This window comes from Mesoplodon bidens (assembly GCF_964165515.1).
Source record: "Mesoplodon bidens genome assembly, chromosome: 2".
Lineage (NCBI taxonomy): Eukaryota > Metazoa > Chordata > Mammalia > Artiodactyla > Ziphiidae > Mesoplodon > Mesoplodon bidens.
In genome coordinates this window covers 72,256,055-72,277,023 of record NC_138177.1, presented here as the reverse complement: position 1 = coordinate 72,277,023, position 20,969 = coordinate 72,256,055, and the positions used below count along the sequence as shown (strand labels likewise).

At 48.0% G+C, this 20,969-nt stretch overlaps 1 protein-coding gene and 1 long non-coding RNA gene across 4 annotated transcripts in view; one reads left to right on the top strand and one right to left on the bottom strand.

Annotated features, from left to right (window-relative positions):
- Positions 1–5,493, top strand: LOC308611871. Its single transcript, XR_014015038.1, has 3 exons — positions 1–191; positions 634–746; positions 4,221–5,493. It is a non-coding gene; the product is annotated as an uncharacterized lncRNA (long non-coding RNA).
- Positions 5,494–16,196: 10,703 nt separating this feature from the next.
- The window catches only part of IQGAP3 (IQ motif containing GTPase activating protein 3), a 40,460-nt gene continuing 35,687 nt past the window's right edge, over positions 16,197–20,969 (bottom strand). For all 3 annotated transcript variants that reach the window (XM_081226224.1, XM_081226226.1, XM_081226225.1), the window contains 6 exons: positions 20,575–20,662; positions 19,631–19,843; positions 18,977–19,143; positions 18,565–18,666; positions 18,016–18,124; positions 16,197–17,335 (listed from right to left, as the gene is read on the bottom strand). In XM_081226224.1, the coding sequence (XP_081082350.1) occupies positions 17,222–17,335; positions 18,016–18,124; positions 18,565–18,666; positions 18,977–19,143; positions 19,631–19,843; positions 20,575–20,662 (793 nt within the window). In that variant the 3' untranslated portion in view covers positions 16,197–17,221. The remainder of the gene's footprint in view (positions 17,336–18,015; positions 18,125–18,564; positions 18,667–18,976; positions 19,144–19,630; positions 19,844–20,574; positions 20,663–20,969) is intronic.

Sequence of the window (20,969 nt, the reverse complement as noted above, 5' to 3'; positions counted from 1 at the left end):
CAGAGGAGCAGTAGCCACCTCGTCCTGGTTCAGCCTGTCTTGAAGCTGCTTATCGATCTGATTTTCAATATCTGTCACCATCTCTGAAGTAGAAGGGCTGACAGACAACAGAAGGGACTTCCTGCCAGGGGAGGAGCTATGAGCAGAAGGCAGTGGGAGCCCTCTCCTTCCTTGAAGACCAGGAAGATGTGGTGAGACCCTCCTCTGGCTGAGAGCAAACCTGTCAACCCAAGGAACCCTGGGGGGTGCGGGTGGGTTTCCCCCACAGGAATCTCCCATCGGCCTTCATGCTGGCTCCACCCCCTGCAGGGGTAGGGTGCCGCCCAGGAGCACTCTGTGTTCCAGAAAACCCCAAAATAACCCGCCTTAGCTGTCCGGCTACTATTTCTGTCCATCTTGTTTAATTATTCAAACCCAAGTTGGGGAGTGAACTATAAAAAGCTCTCCTACATGGGGACCCAGGAGAGCTGGGAGACTCGCCAGGTTGCAAAAGCAGCAGACCACAGGGTTTGGGTGAGGTCACTCAGTCCAGCCTCCTGCCTGAAAGTTCCATCTGCTGTTTGCTGGCTTCCTCTGCTAGAAGAGGAGAATCCAGGCCTCCCTCCCTAAATCTCCCTCATGCTCTCATTTCAGCATCCCTCCAACCCTGCCGTGCCTGGGCTCCACCCGGTCTCCCTTTACTCAAAGTATTTCCTCTCAGCCATCTCTTTGCTGACTGCTCCCTAGTCCTGGTTCTTAACCCACAGGTAATATGGTCAAACCCAAGCCTAAGGGACTGTGGGAGGTGGGGTGGCAGGGAGTGTAGGTAAAGAGGTCAGGTCAGATGGAAACAGGGAGATGGACACCATGCCCTGGGAGGGCACTCTATCAGCTGGGGGCTGGGCAGCACTGTTCTGGGTGGGGCAGGTTCCTGCCCACTGCAGGTGCTGAGCCTCTTCAGGAGCTTCTCTTGGGGACTCTGACATTGTAGCTGATCGGGTGGAGGGAAGGCAGCAGGGAGGACTTTCTTTCTTTTCTGGTCTTCTTCTAGTTGGCCAGAAGTCCAGTGTCAGTTTCCATTGAAACTGAAGCCCAGGGCAGGCTGAGTGCAGAAAGCAGGATTCCCCTGGGGACCATTTCGGTGAAGCCCATCCCACCACAGACCTTTCCTGGAAAGGTGGCAACAAGGGGTGTGGTCATGGTTGCTGGGGCAACATGGGGTCATCCCAGTGACCAGTCTTTGGAGGTGGGGAGTGAGGGGATTGGTGTTAGTGAAGGGGAGACAGGCAGTTAGTTACTCAGTCTGAGCAGGAGGGGCTAAAAGAGAGCCTAAGACAGCCACTGAGACCCGAGAGACAAACACACGTGGATGTGGAGTTATAGGATGACAAAGGACAAGGGGCCTTGAGCCTCAAGAGGGGAACAGACCACATGGGGCATATCCAGAGACCCAGGGCAGAGAAAGCACAGCAGTGGGGTGAAATGTCCAATGTGGGAGGGGGAACCAGCAGCCTGGCAGAAGCTAGGCACAGGGGAGGTTGGCAGGACTTTCCGAGAGTCAGTGTGGGACCTGTGTGTTAAAAAAGAACCTTGGGTTTCACACCTGGGCCTATCTAAGGGCTTGTTCCCACACATTCCCTTTCAGCAGCAGCAGCAACTCCTGGCAGGTCCAGCCTGGCTCTCCCTGCTGTGGCTGCTACTAGAGCTACAAGGGGAGGTTGCTGAGGTAGGGGGAAGAGGCACGCCGTTGCTAAGCAACCAGAGGCTGTACCTGTGTGGTGGCATAGGAGGGAGCCCTGGCACCGTTTGTAGGGGGCAGGGGAGGCAGGGAGACAGTAAATGAACAGGGTGGACCAAGCTCAAGGCTCCCTCTCCCGTCCTCCTCATGATGGTTACAGAGGAGAGATATACTTGTCACTCCACGTGTTAATGAGTGTGTGTATGGTCCTTCTCCAGGATGCTATGATTGTGTGTGTGGGCTTGCCTGTGAGGTACTCATCAGACTATCTCTTTTTATTATTATTTATTTATTTATTTATTTTTGGCTGTGTTGAGCCTTCGTTGCTGCGCACGGGCTTTCTCTAGCTGCGATGAGCGGAGGCTACTCTGTGTTGCGTTGCGCGGGCTTCTCATTGCAGTGGCTTCTTCTGTTGCAGAGCACAGGCTCTAGGTGTGCGGGCTTCAGCAGTTGTGGCTCCCAGGCTCTAGAGCGCAGGCTCAGTAGTTGTGGCCCGTGGGCTTAGTTGCTCCACGGCATGTAGGATCTTCCTGGACCAGGGCTTGAACCCGTGTCCCCTGCATTGGTAGGTGGATTCTTAACCACTGCAACACCAGGGAAGCTCCAGACTATCTGATGTGGGCTGTTGAGGGTGGGGACAGGAGGTAGGGGACAAAAGACCAGGTCAAGCATTTTTCATCGGGTGATAGAAGGGGTCAAGGATTTGCCCCATCCACTAAAAGGTAGGAGCTTCTGCAGAACAGCACAGGCCAGAGGGTAGAAGCTTGGCAGGAGTTGGAATGGGAGGAGAGGCTGGCTGGAACCTGCACTGGCCTCCCAGTCAGACGGAGGCTCTGCAGAGGAGAGGCAGCCTGGCAGCGGGATCCCTCACTCTTCCTGGAAGTCTCAGTGTTCTCAAAGCTGAAGTTCCCCACGGTATTTCATTATTTTTATCCTACTACTTTAAATTTATTTTCAAGTTGGCTGGAGTTTGACAGAGGTAACCATCAAAAGGAACGACTCTATTGTTTCTCCTTTGAGCCCTGTCACCCATCCAACCACACCTCTAACAGGTCTATCAGGAAGCAGCTCAGGCCTTCATGCAGTGTCGACACAGGGCCATCACCATTCTTCTGTCGCTTCCCCCATTGGCTCAGCCCCTATCCCCAAAGAACATCTTCGTTTAACAAGTTTTACTGAGCACCTGTGACAGGGAGCTGGGGAAGTGACGAGGGGTGGGCACCGTGGTGGTCCGTACTCAGCTCCCCGTGCGGAGTGCCAGCCTGCCCGCTGGTGTCTCGCCAAACTCTGTTTCTTCCATCACTCTCCACTCACACATGTTGCACATACTGGTTAATAACTGCTTGCGGTCTGTCCTGGCGTGGTCCCCAAATTCCACAGGGAACGGGGTGTGCTTCAGCCCCCTCCTGCTCTCAGTAAGAGCTAGGAAATTGCTCCATCTCACACACTCCTGACTTGCCCCTAGAGGGCTGTGTTGCTGCGAAGATGCAGGGGCCAATGAGAGGCCACCTTAGACCTGATCCATGAGAAAGTGAAAAAATTGAGGATAAAAAAGGTACAAGCTTGTTTTGTTTTCATTCCTGCTTGATGCCAGGCACTCTGAAAGGCATTAGAGGCACTGTTCTCATCCTCCAATAGCCCCTCTGACATAGAGTTATCATCCTCATGTTACAGATGATGAAACTGAAGCTCAGAGAGGTTAAGGAACGTGTTTGTATTCATACAACAGGTGGCTGTGGGATTCCAACCCAGGCCTGTGTGTGCCCAGTCAGGGCAGGGACAAAATGGTTTCACTGTTGCCAAATAAGAGAACCCTGACTACGTGGTTACAGGAACACTGGAGGGGTCCAGGACTCCACAGGGAGGGGAGACCCCAGGGCGTAGTTGGGACTGTATCTTCATGAATTCAGGACTGAAAGTGCTAATGAGGGAGAAAAGGGCACTCAGAGACCCAGTATGGTCACACAGGGACCTCAGAATTGCTCAGGTTTAGAGAAAGCCTGGGGAAAATGCTGAGTCAGACAGGTCTGAGATCCAGTCCCAGCTCAGTCATTTCTAGAGGTATGACCTTAGGTGAGTCACTGACCCTTTCTGAGCCTCAATTTCCTCAGTGATAACGTGAGGGTGATAATCATAAAGTACTGCAGAGATTACAGTAGTTAATGTAAATAACGTATATATGGTGCCTTGCTACAAAGGCCCTCTCCTTCCATCCCCTACAGAAGGAGAGGGTCACATGTAACCAAGGCCAGATTCCAGAGTGGTGCAAATCTGTTGCTATAGTACCAGGATGCTCAAAGCCTGGTGGAGGTTTGTGGACCATCTTAGAGGTTTCTCTCTTTCTCTCATGGCAGGGGATGGGGGAAGGTCACGTCTGGAGCAAAAGTGTTGAGAAAGGGCCAAAAAAGGGTTCTCTGCTGGAGCAGGCTGAGTAGTGGTGACAGATGCCAGAGGGAACACAATTCCCAACTCCTGTTTCCTACCCGTTTCTCTCTTAAAACAGATATTTAAAGTGGAAATGAGAGAACTGAAGTTCTGGAAAGGTGAGAATCAAATCTACAGCCCATTCGTTCAGCAACTTCCTGTCTCCACCCTGTGAAGCGGCACAGAGGGAATTTGCACAGATGGTTGTGGTGGCATGGCCCCCCATCTGTGAAGAATTCTGGAGAATAGAAGGGGAGCCAAAGACTGGAGGTGAAAATAGGAGCTTCCAATCTTTAGGGAAGGACTTCCTTGGCGGTCCAGTGGTTAAGACTCCACGCTCCCACTGCAGGGGGCGCAGGTTCGATCCCTGGTCGGGGAACTAAGACCCCACATGCCTCACAGCCAAAATAAATAAATTAATTAATAATAAGGAGGAGGAGGGAAAGATAACCCCCACCACCATTTTGGAAGGTGAGAGAGGAAAGCAGGGGTCATCAGGAGCTAGCTGGGGTTTGCTAATCCCTGACCACTCAAGTGGGCACAGGCATCACCTGGGAGATGGTCAGAACTGCTGAGAATCTCGACCCACTCCAGACCTACTCATCACAACTTGCTTTTTTTTTTTTTTGGCCTGGCCGTGCGGCATGAGGGGTCTTAGTTCTCCAACCAGGGATCGAACCCATGCCCCCTCCATTGGGAGCATGGGGTCTTAACCACCGGACCACCAGGGAAGTCCCACAACTTGCATTTAACAAGATTCAGAGGTGATTCGAATGTACATTCAAGACTGAGACGCTTATCACAAGGAAAAAAAAAATTGGAACTATGTGTGGTGATGGATTGTGCTGGTCATTTCACAATATATACAAATATAGGATCATCATTATGTTGTACACCTGAACCTAATATAATGTTATATGCCAATTATACCTTAAAAAAAGAGAAATAGAATAAAAAACAGACAAGAAGCACTGCTGTGACCTACTGTTGGACCCTCTATGAGGTGAGTGAATTTTTTTTTTTTGGCCATGCAAGGGCAGCTTGTGGGATCTTAATTCCCCCACCAGGGGGAAGGGTGGAGTCTTAACCCCTGGACTGCCAGGGAAGTCCCAAGGTGAGTGATTTTTAAATGTGTCATCAAAAGCTAGGAGTTCTTTCAAGGAAGGGTCCCTCCCTCTATGGAATGTAGTGAGGAGAGGCTCTGTCTGGGACAGACTTTTTTCACTTGTTTTAAACAGTGGGCTTCCAAGAATACTTTTCCTTTGAAGAGGCAGGCCACAGCTAAAAGATGTTTGAAAATCTTCTATGCCCTGTTATGGAATATCTATGCTATGGAATGCTGCACAGCCTTACAAAACATGGAGTGGATCTGAGCCCACTGACACACATCAGTCTCAGAAATTGCTCAGTGAAAAAAGCAAGTTTCAGAGCTTGCATAATAGTAGGTCATTTATGCAAGTAAGCATAATATACATAGGTATATGTATATTAATCAATTAATAATTAATCAATTATCTAATGGTTAGTGGCTTTTTCATTCAGGGTCACACTCTGATAGGGGTTAAGGTGAAAGCTTCCTCACATGTCTGGCACATGGGGTGGGAACACTCAAGCAGGGGTCCGGAAAAGCTATGACCTATTCCCTCTGTAGTCTATCTTTGTGGTCTCTCCAGCATGGGGGCTTCAGCGTAGCCAGACTTCTTACAATGTGGCTTACGGCTCTGGAAGTATGTGTCCTAACACAGACAGCCAAGGGGAATCAATATTGCTTCTATGACAAGCCTTCGGTGTCACCTAGCACCACTTTCGTCACACCTTAGTGAGACAGGCCCAGAGGTCTGCCCAGGCTGTGGGGTAGAGGACAGAGCCTCCACCTGAGGGGGTGTCGTAAGGGTTTGGAAGAGCATGTGGGATGGGAAATGTTGTCATGGCCTTTTTTGGAAAATACATTCTGCCACAAAAAGTTCATATACATAAATGCAAATAATATATATAAAGAAGGTCTGGAGGGATCCATACCAAACTATCAATAAACCTTTCCTCTGGGGAAAATAGCTTGCAGATATGTTTTAGCTTACCTTCATATCTATTACTTGAGTCTTTTACACTGAGATATAATATACATTATTTTATTTGTTTAATGAAAAGGAAACTGAAGAGAAGAAAAAAGTAAAACTTTGCTGTAAGCCTTTTATAATAAAATTATTTAATAGATTGGTATTTCTGGGGAATGTTGTATAATGCATCTGAATTTCATGAAAGCATTTAATTAGGTTGATTATAATATATTTAAACAAGATGCAGAAATGTGGACAGCATTATTATTTTATTTTATTTTATATATTTATTTTTATTGGGGTATAGTTGTTTTACAATGTTGTGTTAGTTTGGACAGCATTATTATTTTTCTGTCTTTATTAAGATATAATTGACATATAACGTATAAATTTAAGGTGTACAATGTGATGATTTGATACATGTATGTATTGCAAAATGATTACCACAACAGGGTTAGTTAACACCTCCATAAACCTCACATAATTATCGTGTGTGTGTGTGTGTGTGTGTATGTGGTGAGAACATTTAAGATCTACTCTCTTAGCAACTTTCAAGTATAGAATACAGTATTGTTAACTGTAGTCACCATGCTGTACATTAGATCCCAGAATTTATTCCTCTTATAACTAGCGGTTCGTACCCTTTGACCAACATCTCCCATTTCCCCACCCCCCATGGATAGGATCATTCATTCATTTAAGAAATATTTATTGAATACCTACATGTGTTAACTGAACAGCTATTCCCAGAACATTTTTGTTCTGAGTCCATTTTGAGGGACATCTCTGGTAGTTCCATCCTTTGTCTCACCCTTTTTCACATATTTATCTGGAAAGAGAAAAGCCAGGCTTGGTAAGGACTGGCATGTTGGTGTAAAAAGACTTCAATATATTAGGTAAGAATAGTGAAAATATTCAGCCTCACTCTTCCAGTTATCTATTGCTATGTAATAAACCACCCTACAACTTAGTGGCTTAGGGGACTTCCTGATAGCGCAGTGGTTAAGAATCCGCCTGCCAATGCAGGGGACATGGGTATGAGCCCTGGTCCGGGAAGATCCCACATGCCACAGAGCAACTAAGCCCGTGCGCCACAACTACTGAGCCTGTGCTCTAGAGCCCACGAGCCACAACTAGTGAGCCTGCATGCCACAACTACTGAAGCCCACGTGCCTAGAGCCCGTGCTCTGCAACAAGAGAAGCCACTGCAATGAGAAGCCAGCGCACTGCAATGAAGAGTAGCCCCCGCTCGCTGCAACTAGAGAAAGCCCACACAACAAAGACCCAACGCAGCCAAAAATAAATAAATAAAATAAATAAATTTATAAAAAAACAAAAAACGTAGTGGCTTAAAACATCATCATCATCACCACCATCGTCATCATCACAATCATCACCTTCATCACCATCATCATTATCATTATGGTTCTGGGCTTGCTTGAGCTCAACCAAGCAGTTCCGTCTTAGGGTCACTCGTGGGGTAGCAGACAGACAATGGCTGGAGTCTTCCCAAAGCCTTCCTCACATGTTTAGTTGTCAGCTAGGACCTCAGCTGGGAACGTCAACTGGAACCTACACTTGACTCCTCTGTCACCTTGGCTTCCTCACAGCATGGCAGTAGGCTACCAAGAACAAATGTTCCGGGGCTTCCCTGGTGGCTCAGTGGTTGAGAGTCCACCTGCCGATGCAGGGGACATGGGTTCATGCCCCGGTCCGGGAAGATCCCACATGCCGCAGAGTGGCTGGTCCCGTGAGCCATGGCCACTGAGCCTGTGCGTCCGGAGCCTGTGCTCCGCAACGGGAGAGGCCACAACAGTGAGAGGCCTGCCTACTGCAAAAAAAAAAAAAAAAAAAAAAAAAGAACAAATGTTCCAACAGGACTGGACGGAAGCCATATCATTTGTGACTAGCTTTAGAGGTCCCAGAGCCTCACTTTCAGTGTAGTTCTAGGCCTGCCCAGATTCAAGGGAAGGGAACATAGATGCCAACTCTCAATGGGAGGAGTGCCGATGCCATGATAAAGAGAGCATGGGGGCTGGGAGAGTTTGTTATGGCCATCTTAGAAAACATAATCTGCTATTTCAGTAATTATCAAAAAATGAAAACTAAACAATGACGCTTGTAGTTTTCAAACGAACAATAGATTCGGTTAACACAGAGTCAAAGCCAAGTCCTTCTGCATCAGGCCAGATGGGCTAAGTTGTGCTGCAGTGATGACCAGCCCCCAAATCTCAGTAGCTGGATAGTAAGTCTCAGTGCCAGACAGTGCCTGGCTGTCTCTCCAGGGTGCCACCAGCTGGTGACTCAGCTCATGACACTTGTCACACATACGATAGTAGGGGAAGGTTGTGCTCCATGTAGCCACTCAGTAGTGACCCAGGCTGATGGAGCCTCTACCATCTTGTAGCTGCACTCTCTGGACCACAGATACCGATGAGGGAAAGAAAGACCAGAAAATCACATGGGGATTATTGTCGCCTGTGAGCCTGGAAGTGACACACTACACTTCCTCTCACATTTCATTGGTCCAAACTGTTCATATAGACCTGTCTAGCTGCAAGGGGCTGGGGAATGTAGCAGAGTAATTGGGGTTTTGGGTGAGCATGTGGTGGTCTCTGCCACATCTTGTGTGACCCCAACAAGGCCATACACGATCTGTCCTTCCACCTTATCTCTCAAACCTTTTCTTCAGTTATCCACATGACTTACCTCTTCACCTCCTTCAAGTCATTGCCGAGATGTCTCCTCCTCAATGAAGCCTCTCCTGATCACCCTACTGAAAATCGTAACCCAGCCTTTAGTCCTCTCCTTCACCCGTGCTGTCCCTTATTCTGCTTTATCCAAAGTGCTTATTACATCTATTTTTTCCTTTAAATTTCTTTATTTTTGGCTGCGTTGGGTCTTCATTGCTGCGCACAGGCTTTCTCTAGTTGTGGCAAGCAGGGGCTACTTTTAGTTGCAGTGTGTGGGCTTCTCATTGCGGTGGCTTCTCTTGTTGCAGAGCACGGGCTCTAGGTGTGCGGGGTTCAGCAGTTGTGGCCCACGGGCTCAGTAGTTGTGGCGCACAGGCTTAGTTGCTCTGTGACATGTGAGATCTTCCCAGACCAGGGCTCGAATCTGTGTCCCCTGCACTGGCAGGCGGATTCTTAACCACTGCGCCACCACGGAAGTTCCTACTTCTTTTTTTTTTCAATTGAAGTATAGCTGATTTACAATATTGTGTTAGCTTCAGGTGTACAGCAAAGTGACTCGGTTATATATGTATATTCTTTTTTCAATTCTTTTCCATTATAGTTTATTAAAAGCTATTGAATATAGTTCCTTGTGCTATACAGTAAATCCTTGTTGTTCAAAGCGCTTGTTACTTCTAACATACAAAATATTTGTCTTTCTTTGCAATGTCAACAACACCATGAGGGCATCAATCTATGTCTGCTTTGTTTAATGACGGATCCCAAGTACCTAGGATAGTGCCTGGCACAGAGACGGCACTTAATAAATATTTGCTGAAGGACTGAATTTTTAAAAATACTTGCTGTCGGCAAGGTCGTGGTAAGACTAACACTTCTATGCCCTCTTAGTGGGACTATAAATTGGTGTAATAGAGTTTTAAATAAAATTTTAATTTTGGAATAGTTTTAAATTTACAGAAAAGTTGCAAAAACAGTACAGAGAGTTCCTGTATATCCCTAAGGTTAACATCTTACATTGTTGTGGTACATTTGTCAAAACTAAGAAACCAATATTAACATATTATTATTAACTAAACTCTAGACTTTATTCATTTTCACCAGTTTTCCCATTGGTGTCCTTTTTTCTGTCCCAAGATTCAGTCCAGGGTACCAGATAGCATTTGGCAATCTGTATTTTTAAAATGTGTGTTCCTTGCAGAGGAAGGGGCCTTCTTATGCTACACTGAGAGTGGTAGGAAGGCAACTGAGAGGTTTCACAAGCCTCACGAGGGCAGATTTGTGTTGATTTGCAAGAGTCAGGTTGGGCTTCATTCTGGATCAAGGAGTACTGGCCCCATAGGGTGTACCAGTTTTCTCTCACCTTCTGTGCCCTCTTTCTTTGTTAATTGATACAGATTTTCTGGAGGACATTAGGTCACATGCAAAAAGTGCCTTTAAAAGGTGCCTACCCTTTGACACAGCAACTTCCCTTCTAGGAGTATAGTCCAAGGAAATAAACCCAGGCACAAAGATTTAGGTAGAAAGATGAATCAGGAAGGAATCTTTGTAAATAATAAAACATGGCGCTGAGGAATTTCAGCAAGCAGGGATCTGTTGGGAGATGCTGATAGCACTCAGGGTTGTAAGGAGTGAGATGACTTGACCTAGGAAAGATGACACGCTGATCCCTCTAGGGATCTCAGTGCCAGACACTGGTGGCTGTCTCTCCAGGGTGCTGCCAGCTGGTGACTCAGCTTCAACTGGCTTTCCTTCCTGGGTGCTGCCCTCAGAATTCAAATTCTGATTGCAAAAGGGAAGGGAGTCAGTGTCTATTCTATAGCCTTGAGCCCAGTGTCCTGGTCAGGGGGAGGCAGATTCTGCTAACCATTAATCCCACCAGTCATTTGGAGGAAGAGAGGATCAGTACCCTAAAGGAAAAGACTCAGGACTTCCCTGGCAGTCCAGTGGTTAAGACTCTGGTTTCCCCTGCAGGGGACACAGGTTCGATCCCTGGTCAGGGAACTAAGATCCCGCGTGCCGCATGGCGTGGCCAAAAAAAAAAAAAAAAAGACACAGAGAGAACAATGCCAACAGAGCCCCCTACAAGGGATTTGCAACATAACATTCTTCTATATATCAAAACTTAACCCTCTAGATGGTTATTTTATAGTGGATGGACTAAGTAAATTATGGTATATCCCATTTAATATGGTGAATTGTTTACAGTGTTAAATGGAAAAAGCAGGTTACGAAATAAGAATCATAGTGTGATTCTAATTACAAATATGATTAAAAGAAAATACATCAAAATTTTACAAGTAGCTATCATTTGTTGATGGTATCATGAATTATTTTAACCTTTTTTTGCTTTTAAAATATTTTCTAAATTTTCTACAATGAATATGTATTATAATCTGGAAAAACCTAATTTTTTAAAATTTCATGCTCTTTGATCTAGTAATTTCTGTTCTAGCATTCTAAGGAGATAATTAGAAATGTAAATAAAGATCTTATACCCAAGGATATCCATTGCAGAATTATATAAATTAATGAAAATGGAAAACTGTCCAGTATTATGGGAATGTTAAATATATGAACTATATGGGCTACGTTATAGACATTAAGAACGTTTTTGAAGAAATTTTTTAAAAATTAATTAATTAATTTTATTTTTGGCTGTGTTGGGTCTTCGTTGCTGCATGTGGGCTTTCTCTAGTTGCATTGAGCGGGGGCTACTCTTCGTTGCAGTGTGCAGACCTCTCATTGCGGTGGCCTCTCTTGTTGCGGAGCACGGGCTCTAGGCGCACGGGCTTAAGTAGTTGTGGCATGCAGGCTCAGTAGTTGTGGCTCGTGGGCTCTAGAGCACAGGCTCAGTAGTTGTGGTGCACGGGCTTAGTTGCTCCACGGCATGTGGGATCTTCCCGGCCCAGGGCTCGAACCCGTGTCCCCTGCATTGGCAGGCGGATTCTTAACCACTGCACCAACAGGGAAGCCTTGAAGAAACTTTTAAGACATAGAGAATGTTTTTCACAGCTAAATGAATAAAGCAGACTCTAAAATTGCATATATAGTGTGATCTCAGCTACTCCATTCAGTTCCTCTGGTTTAATTCAACAGTACCAATGTGCGACTTCCCTGGTGACTCAGTGGTTAAGACTCTGGCCTCCTAATGCAGGGGGACTGGGTTTGATCCCTGCTCAGGGTATTAGATCCCACATGCATGCTGCAACTAAGAGTTCACATGCCACAACTAAGGAGCCCACAAGCCGCAACTGAGGAGCCTGCCTGCCACAACTAAGACCTGGAGCAACCAAATAAATAAATAAATAAATATTTTTAAAAAAACCCCAGAAATCCCAGTGCTAATGCATTCTTTTTTTTTTTTAAATAAATGTATTTATTTAATTTTGGCTGCGTTGGGTCTCTCTTACTGTGTGCGGGCTTTCTCTAGTTGTGGCGAGCGAGAGCTACTCTGTTGCAGTGTGTGGTCTTCTCATTGCGGTGGCTTCTCTTGTTGTGGAGCACAGGCTCTAGGCATGCGGGCTTCATCAGTAGTTCTGGTGTGCGGGCTCAGTAGTTGTGGCTCATGGGCTCTAGAGCGCAGGCTCAGTAGTTATGGCGCACGGGCTTAGTTGCTCCACAGCATGTGGGCTCTTCCCGGACCAGGGCTTGAACCCGTGTCCCCTGCATTGGCAGGCGGATTCTTAACCACTGCACCACCAGGGAAGTCCCTGCTGATGCATTCTTATGTCACATGACTAAAAGTATTCCCTGTAGAACAGTTCTTCTCAAACTGTCTGTAATGAAGGGTGACATCTTAAAATTTCCCATCTGCTATGGACTGATATTTTCGTGAGATACAATAAAAACTAGTCATTAGAAAAATGAGATGAAAAGACATAAAATATAAACTCAATCTTTTATTAGATTCAGGGGTAAAACTGCTGGCTGTGAGTTTCTAAATGCTTGCTCTCAATTTTGGCATGTGTCCCAGTAGCGGACCAGGAACAGCTTGTGGTGCCTAATCCCAGCATCACTGCTGTAGAACAAGGGACACGCCACTCCTCCGCGATGTTCACACCTCAGTTCTAGAGCCGTAGCGTGCGTTGGCTTTTCTTTTCATAAGACTAGTATAAGCTCACTGTAAGAACAGCACAGAAGGATACTTCCTCCTCCCCAAAGGTGACCACTGCCACATTTCTTGTGTATCTTTCCAAACAACATGTACCACTGACAGCTTTTAACATCATTGCACTCAGATCTAGCTCATCATTTCTATTGGCTGAATAATGTACCATTGTGTGACTGCCCTTCTAAGATCATCACCATTACAAATAATACTGCAACAAACACTCCAGAGCTCTTTGCTCCCTTATCCAGGTGTCTCCACAGGAAAAATTCCTTACTGGGTATGTATGTTTACATTAAAAAAATAAATATAATTCACATACCATAAAATTCACCCTTTTAAGGTGTACAGTCAGGTGGTTTTTTACTATATTCACAGAGTTGTGCAGCCATCACCACTATTTAATTAATATTTTCAACATCCCCCAAAGAAACCCCATATCCATGAGCAGCCACTTTCCATTCTCCCCTTTCCCCAGGCCCTGGCAACCACTAATCTACTTTCTGTTCCGGACATTTCATATAAATGAAATCATACAATATATGACCTTTTGTATTTGGCTTTCACTTAGCATAATGTTTTCAAGGTTCTTCCATGTCGTAGCATATATCAATACTTCATTTTGATGGCTGAATAATATTCCATTGTATGGATATATCACCTTTTGTTTATTCATCAGTTGATGAACATTTGGATTATTTCCACTTTTTGGCTACTATGAATCATGATGCTATGAACGTTTATGTACAGATTTTTGTATGCACATATGCTTTCATTTTTCTTGGGTATATACCTAGGAGTGAAATTGCTGGCTTATATGGTAACTCTATGTTTAAAATTTTGAGGAACTGCCAAATTGTTTTCCAAAGTGGCTCCACTATTTTACAAGCTCCCTAGCAATACATGACTTGTAATTTCTCCACATCCTCACCACTTGTTATTACCTATTTTACTTTAGCCATCCTAGTGGGGGTGAAGTGGTATCTCATGATTTTGACTTGCATTTTGTTAATGACTAATGATGTTGAGCATCATTTCATGTGCTTATTAGCCATCTGTATATCTTCTTTGGAGAAATGGCTTTTCAAATTCTTTGCCCATTTAGTTGGGCTTTTTATTTTTGAGTTGTAAGAGTTTCGCTTTTTTTTTTAAATTTCTTCCTCCCTCCCTCTCTCCCTCCCTCCCTCCCTCCCTCCCTCCTCCCTCCCTTTCTGTGTTGGTTTTTTGTTGCCCAGCACGGGGCTTTCTCTAGTTGCCTTCTCTAGTTACGCGAGCGGGGGCTACTCTTCCTTGCGGTGCGCGGGCTTCTCATTGTGGTGGCTTCTCTCGTTGCGGAACATGGGCTCTAGGCATGCGGGCTTCAGTAGTTGTGGCGCACGGGCTTAGTTGCTCCGCGGCATGTGGGATCTTCCCGGACCAGGGCTCGAACCCGCGTCCCCTGCACTGGCAGGAGGATTCTTAACCACTGTGCCCCCAGGGAAGCCCCGTAAGAGTTCTTTATACATTGTAGATATAAATCCCTTGTCAGATATATGGTTTGAAAATATCTTCTCCCATTTTGTGGGTTGTCTTTTTATTTTCTTGAAAGTGTCCTCTGAAGCACAGGTTTTGAATTTTGATGAAGTTCAATTTATCTATCAATACTTTTTCTTTTGTGGTTTGTGCTTTCAGTGTCTAAAGAAACCATTGCTTAATCCAAAGTCATGAAAATTTGTATCTGTGCTTCTTCTAAGAGTTTTATAGTTTTAGCTCTTATGTCTAGGTTTATGATGTTTTAATTTTTCTGGTGTGAGGTAGGGGTCCAACTTCATTCTTTTGTATGTGGATATCCAGTTGTCCCAGCACCATTTGTTGAAAAGACTACTCTTTCCCCCATTGCATTGTCCTGGCACCCCGCACTTATATTTCTGATGTTGCCAAATTGTCCTCTGAGGAGGTTGCACTGGTGTATAGCCCCAACCATTGGAGCTAAGTGTCTGTATCTCAGATTGGGCATCAACAGTTAGGAAAAGACTTAATGAACTGAAGCTCATCAGGGACCATCACTAGAGTCGAGTCGGTGAGCCTGGAAGAAGCAAGTGGCATGAGAGTGTGGGGTAAAGGAAGTGGAAATGCTTTAGAGAAGAGAAAAATGCAAGGGAATATAATCTGAGCAGATGGGCCTGAGTATAAAGACTTTTTGCCCCTTACCAGCTGTGTAGCATTGGGTAGTTATCTAATCCTCTGAATCAGTTTCATCATCTGTTAAACAAAAATGGTGACTGCTTACCTTTGTAGAGTTGTTGTGAGGAGTAAGTGTATGTAAATATCCCAGCAATAACGGTAGCTGTTGTGACTTTTCTACATGTGGTGCCTGCAGCTGAGATCTTGTGACTGTGGGGGGTGCATCACAGTGGGATAGTGTTGGAGCCATTTGGTGAGTGTGAGACTTTTAATGATGACTGATCATGTGTAGAAACTTGGATCCACTGGTACGTGTCACTGTCACCCAGAGTGAGGCGGTACTTGAAGTTTTTACTGTGACATGTTAAGGGGGGGAGAGGATGTGACTGAGATTGAATGTGACAGCAAGACAGATCCTGAGTGACAGAATGGAACGGAGTGCAGGGAGATGGGCTGCACCGGGCAAACTTGTGTGCGCCCGCCCAGTAGGAGCTGCTTGGGAGTTCAGATGTCAGGACAGGTGTCTGTATAGACTGTCCCCTCCTCCAGACTCCCCTCCATGCTTCCTGAAACCTGGGAGGAAAGGAGGGCGGCTTTCCTCATGGACACGGGATTTTGATCATAGTGTAGAACCCACGATACTAAGGAGCTGTGGCTCAAGCACCTTTGGTGTCATCACCCAAGGCTCAGGAAAAGAATTTGCAGCAAATGTGTGCAAAACGGATGAAGTAGAAGCTGGACTGGTTTCTCCTCCTCTTGGCTTTAGTCTTCAGAGCGGCTGATAAAAGCAGAATCGAAACCTAAGCATTCCTTCCTACTCTCTGTCCCCTGGGGGAGGGAAGAGAGGAATAAATGCCGCATCTCATTAAGCACTGATGAGCTCAGGCAGGCAGAGTGGGCCCACAGCTGAGGCAGGCAGGAGGCTGGGGGAGGCTGCAGGAGGGGCTCCCCAGCTCACCAGGGAACATCTGTCCCAGAACTTGGAGGCCTGCTCTGCAGGAAGTGGAATAAGGGCTTAACAACAGATGTGGGGGTAACAGCTGCTTTTATTAAAATGAAATCAGAAGGGCCACAGGAACAGGAAGCTGGGTAGATGTGGGGACAAGAGAGAGACAGTGGCAGAGACAAGACGGCAGATCTATGGAAACTGCCTGGAAGAGTCATCTCTAAGGTGCAAGCATCCTGAGGGTGAGAAAAGGGGAAGACTGCTCTTTGTACCGTATGAAGCTGAAGTAATGAGATCTTAAACACGAGTGATCCAAGGTGACTTTATATACAAGGTATAAAAGATTGGCATGAATATTAGTTTGAGCAGGGAAATGGGAACTCTTTCTCTGAGCTCAAAAAGAAAGAAAGCCATGATTAAGGCTGCACAGAGTATAGGGGTAGGAGAGAATAAATACCCTAGTGACCCGCATGTAAAACAGAGACTGTAAACAAGGGAATGAGATTTGAGGTTAACGGAGGGTCATCTTGCCTAGGCCGCCTTGGACAACCGTTGTCACAGTGCCACGTGGGCCTTCACGAGCGCTGTCCACCTGGTGTGAGGGTGACGGGCTGGAGGGTGCGAGGCGTCACAGCAGCAGAGTGGCCTGGGCTTCAGCAGGGCAGGAACACACACTGCTGATGAAGTGGAAGTGGGGACAGGGAGCCCAGCCCTGGCTTTGGGGTCTGCGAAGGGAAGGGAGGCAGCGGGACATCGGGCCGCTGGGGCAGTGCTCGTGGTACTGGGAGGGCAGCAGCAGACGCAAGAGGAAGAGCTAACTCAGGTCAAAGGGCGGGCCCTAGGTTCATGCCCTATGATCTGGCTGGAAAACCGTGGGGTTCTGGGACTTCAAAGCCACACAGCCAAACTCAGAGACAGGGTTCGCTTGATCCAATTAGAGTCCCTGCCTGTGGCCAGGTAGACAAACTCCTCCCAGCTGGGGAAAGGGTGAGACTCCTCGAGCCCTGCCCAGTCCTGACCTCTGGGTGTCTGCAGGGAAGTGGAATAGTGCATTAGTGTGAAGAAAAGTATCCAGCGAGGTAAGAAAGGCTTGGGTAGCACCCACTGCCTCTGTCACTTCCGCAAGAATTTCTTGTTGAGGAGGAAGATGAGAAGGTTGACGTTGACCTTGGCCTTGTTGAAGAGTTTCATGACAGCCACACCCTCGTACTGGAGCTGCAGGAGGTCCTAGGGGGGAGGGAAGGGGCAGGGAGGCAAGTTTGAGGGTTTCTCACAGTGGCCCATACAGCTAGTCTATAAAACACTAACATATTGGAGCCTTACACAGTCATCCAGTGGCACTGGCCACTGAAGTGGGCATTGAAACCCCCTTCACAGATGAGGAAACCAAGGCCAAGAGACAAGTACAGTGACTTGACCAAATGTCAATTCAAGCAGAGCCAGGGCTTGAAATCATTTAAAAGACAAAACAGCAGAGCAAAAAGATTTGGATTTAAAATCACTGCTTCCCTGAACACTGGCTTATGACTTAGGCCGGCTTCTTAACCTTTTAGTCTCAGAGCCTATAAAATAGGGATAATGCTTGAGAGCTTCGGAGAGGATTAAATGAGGTAATGTGTAAAGTCCCTGACATGTGATAGGGCTTCAAATATTAATCCTGCTCTGACATCACCAGCCCACTCCACTCTCCTGATGCTTGGCAGTGGGGTCTGGGTCAGGGCACGGGGACAGAGAGGCTTGGGCTACACAGACCATCACCCTTCTCTTCAGGAATAGACGATATGGATTGGGTGGGGAACAGAGCTGATGTCATCCGCGGCCCAGGGAAGCCAGGCGAGGCTGCCACCTTTAGGCTAGCACCGAAAGCCCATCGGGTGTCTTGAGGGCTCATGGGAGTGTCCCCTCACCTGATAGTGAAGCTGAAATCGCTCCATGTCCACACCCAGGAACTTGGCATTTACTTCGAACTTTCCTGCCTCATCTCCAGGGGTGATGTCAAAGATCACATTTCTGAAGCTATCAAGAACAGGATTCAAAACAGGGACCCGCTGCCTCTTCCCAGGGCCACAGCCGCATTCTTCCACCCACTGCTGCTCATCCCAGGCAGTGCCGTGAGTCACCCAGAGCCAGGCTTCCCCTCTATCACTCTCTTTCTCCTCCCACTTTTACCTCTGCTTACACCTCAGCTCTTTTCTCTGCCCAGCCCTAATCAACTGTTCTCTCCACCAGGACGCTTTCCCAGCATCTTCTGCCTTGGGGTGTCTAGAACTGTGCCAGACCACACCCACTGCCCTTAACTCTGTCTGGAAATGTCGTGTCTTCCCCATTGTTCTAGCAGCTCCTTCAAGGCAGGGACCGTGCATCTCCTTCCCTCCCACCTGGTGCCCAGCCCAGAGCCCCACCCCCAGGTTAGGATATGGGAAAGGTCTGACATTCTGCCCTCCAAAGACACGTACTGAGAGGTGGGAAGATCTTCAATTTCTACCAAGACACCTTTCTCCAGGAGCTGGGCAGCAGTGTAATGGAGAGATGGCTGCTTCTTCCCTTTCCCAGAACTCCTGATGAAGAAAAGGCCCCAGAGAATTTATCTAACAAACCCTTCAACACCAAAGACACTAGTTCTCTCTGTGGCTGGTAGGAAGGAAATTAGACCCCGAGGAAGACTTCTCACTGGTGGAAGACAAAGGAGGGGGCTGCGCTTGAACCCAAGGCTTTGCGAGTGAAACTCAAAGACCAGAGTCAGGAAGGGACCATGCTGTTCTGGGGTGAGATGTCCCTATCAAAGCTGGTAAAGAGTGGGGCAAAGGTCGACATGGGCAGGAGGAGAGGTTACAGGTAAGCTTCAAAGTGTAGGAAGGGAGCACCTACTTGGAGCTGGGGGCCAGGTGGTCCAGGCAGGCCCGGATGTACTGGCTGTAGTAGTCGCCCTGCTCCTCATAAAAGGTGGTCTTAGTGCTCAGGGCCTGGAACGTGGCCTGGAGCTTCACCAGCTCTGCCTTCCGCCGCTGCCGGTGCCTGCGCTGGTTGCGGATGTCCTGGGGTTGGGGGCACCAGGGGAGGGGTGAGTTGACCCTTCCTGGCAGGAGAGCCTCAGGGTCTGATTCAGGCCCAAGAACAACTCACTGTAAGGATCTTCAGGAAAAGCAGGAAGAGGAAGATTTCAAGGTTGTTTTCCCTAGGAGGAGGGCAATCTCAAGGACCCCATCCCAAACCCCTGAAGGATGTTTCCAGGACCTCTCCCCCATTGAGGAGTAACTGTTCCATGGCTCCTTGTTTTTTAATGAAAAAGAGTTTCAAGAATACTCCCTTCCCTGACAAATTTTGAGACCTTTCCTTCAAAGAGGACCCTTGGAGATCGCTTGGCCTTCCCCTGGCTGGTGACAATTTTGGGTAGGCGCTCACCAGGGAGAGGCCTGCCCTTGAGGTGCCAGCGCTATGGACATGCGTGCACACACACACACACACTCTCACTCCCTCTCTCTCTCTCTCGCCCTCCCGCTCCCTTCAGGCCCAGGCCGTTACCTTGGCCAGTTCGTCTACCAGCCCCTGGTAGCCGTCGCTGGCGCTGACCAAAGCCAGGCCCTCGAGTCGGCGCAGGTTCCGCAGGACACGCTGTTGCTTCTCTGCCAGCGGCAGGAGGGAGTGAGCTGTCAGCGAGCGGTGTCGTCGCAGCGACACTGGGGTCTGGGCTTCACAGGCCTGGCGTCGGCACATCAGCCGCTTGTGGGCTGCTTCCTGGGGGGCAGAGATGCTGAGGGGACTAGCAGGCCCCACCATTCTGCCCCCAAGCCATGGTCCAGAGGGGGAGGGGCGGGGTGAGGTGGCTTGTGAAGAACACCAAAGTGTACAACCTCGCAGATGCTGAAGGGCCTCGTGGGTCACCTGAGAGGAAGAGTGGCCAAGGGGGACCCACTAGGAGTACAGCATAAAGGATTCCGGTAGACACTGGCTACGACTTCCCAACGGAGCTTTGTGATGGCTCCAGGGTATTTGGGGTTCTCTCCCTCCTTCTGTCCTGCGTTTTGGGACAGGCCTCTACTGGTTGTCCCCACCTGTTCTCTGGGAGGCCCCTGGCTGAGTCTGTACTCCAGCTGGCCCAACTTGCCCCTGGCCACCCACCACTCAGCACCTTCTCCTGCCTCCAGGCCCTCAAGCAGCCCACTCCCTACGCTGAGCACCAGCCCTTCGGCGCTCTTCAAGGGAGCCTGCCCAGACTGCCTCTCTGCACCCCCAGCAACTCCTAGCACTGACATCAGGGGCTGAGGTCCCTGCAGGGCTCACTCTTATTTCAATGGGGAGTAGGGAGGGAGATGGAGTCTTGGCACTCTGCCAAGGGGTCAAGGGCAGAGGCCTCAGCCCCCCAGAGCTCGCATTACTGGTGAGCACAGGTGTCTGCCCGGGAAAGGCATCAGTCATGCTGGTGGGGGGCGAACGAGACAGTACCTGTGGGCCAGCCTGCTGCTCACCTGCTCTCTGGAGGCCGAGAGGGACAGGATCTCCTTGAGGGAATCCCCAGAGTGGAACTGCATGATGTCAGCCAGCATCTGCTTGGTGCTGCAGGAGGGGAGCGAGGGAGGAGAGGTGAGGGACAGGGGGAGGGTCTGGACATGGGGCTGACTAGGGAGCTGAGAGTAAGTGGACCTTGCCCCGCATCATGGCTGCCAGGGATGCTTGGGTGGTAAGAAGAGAGGGTGCGATGGAGGTAGATGTTGTGAGGAGAACATAACCAGGAGGAAGACCCAGGAGGTGGGTTGATGGGTCTGTGATACAGAACTACCATGGTTCCGAACACACTGTGCTCTCTTACACCTCTGTGTCCTCTGCCTACAATGCCTCCCACAAATGGTCTTCCTTTGAGTCC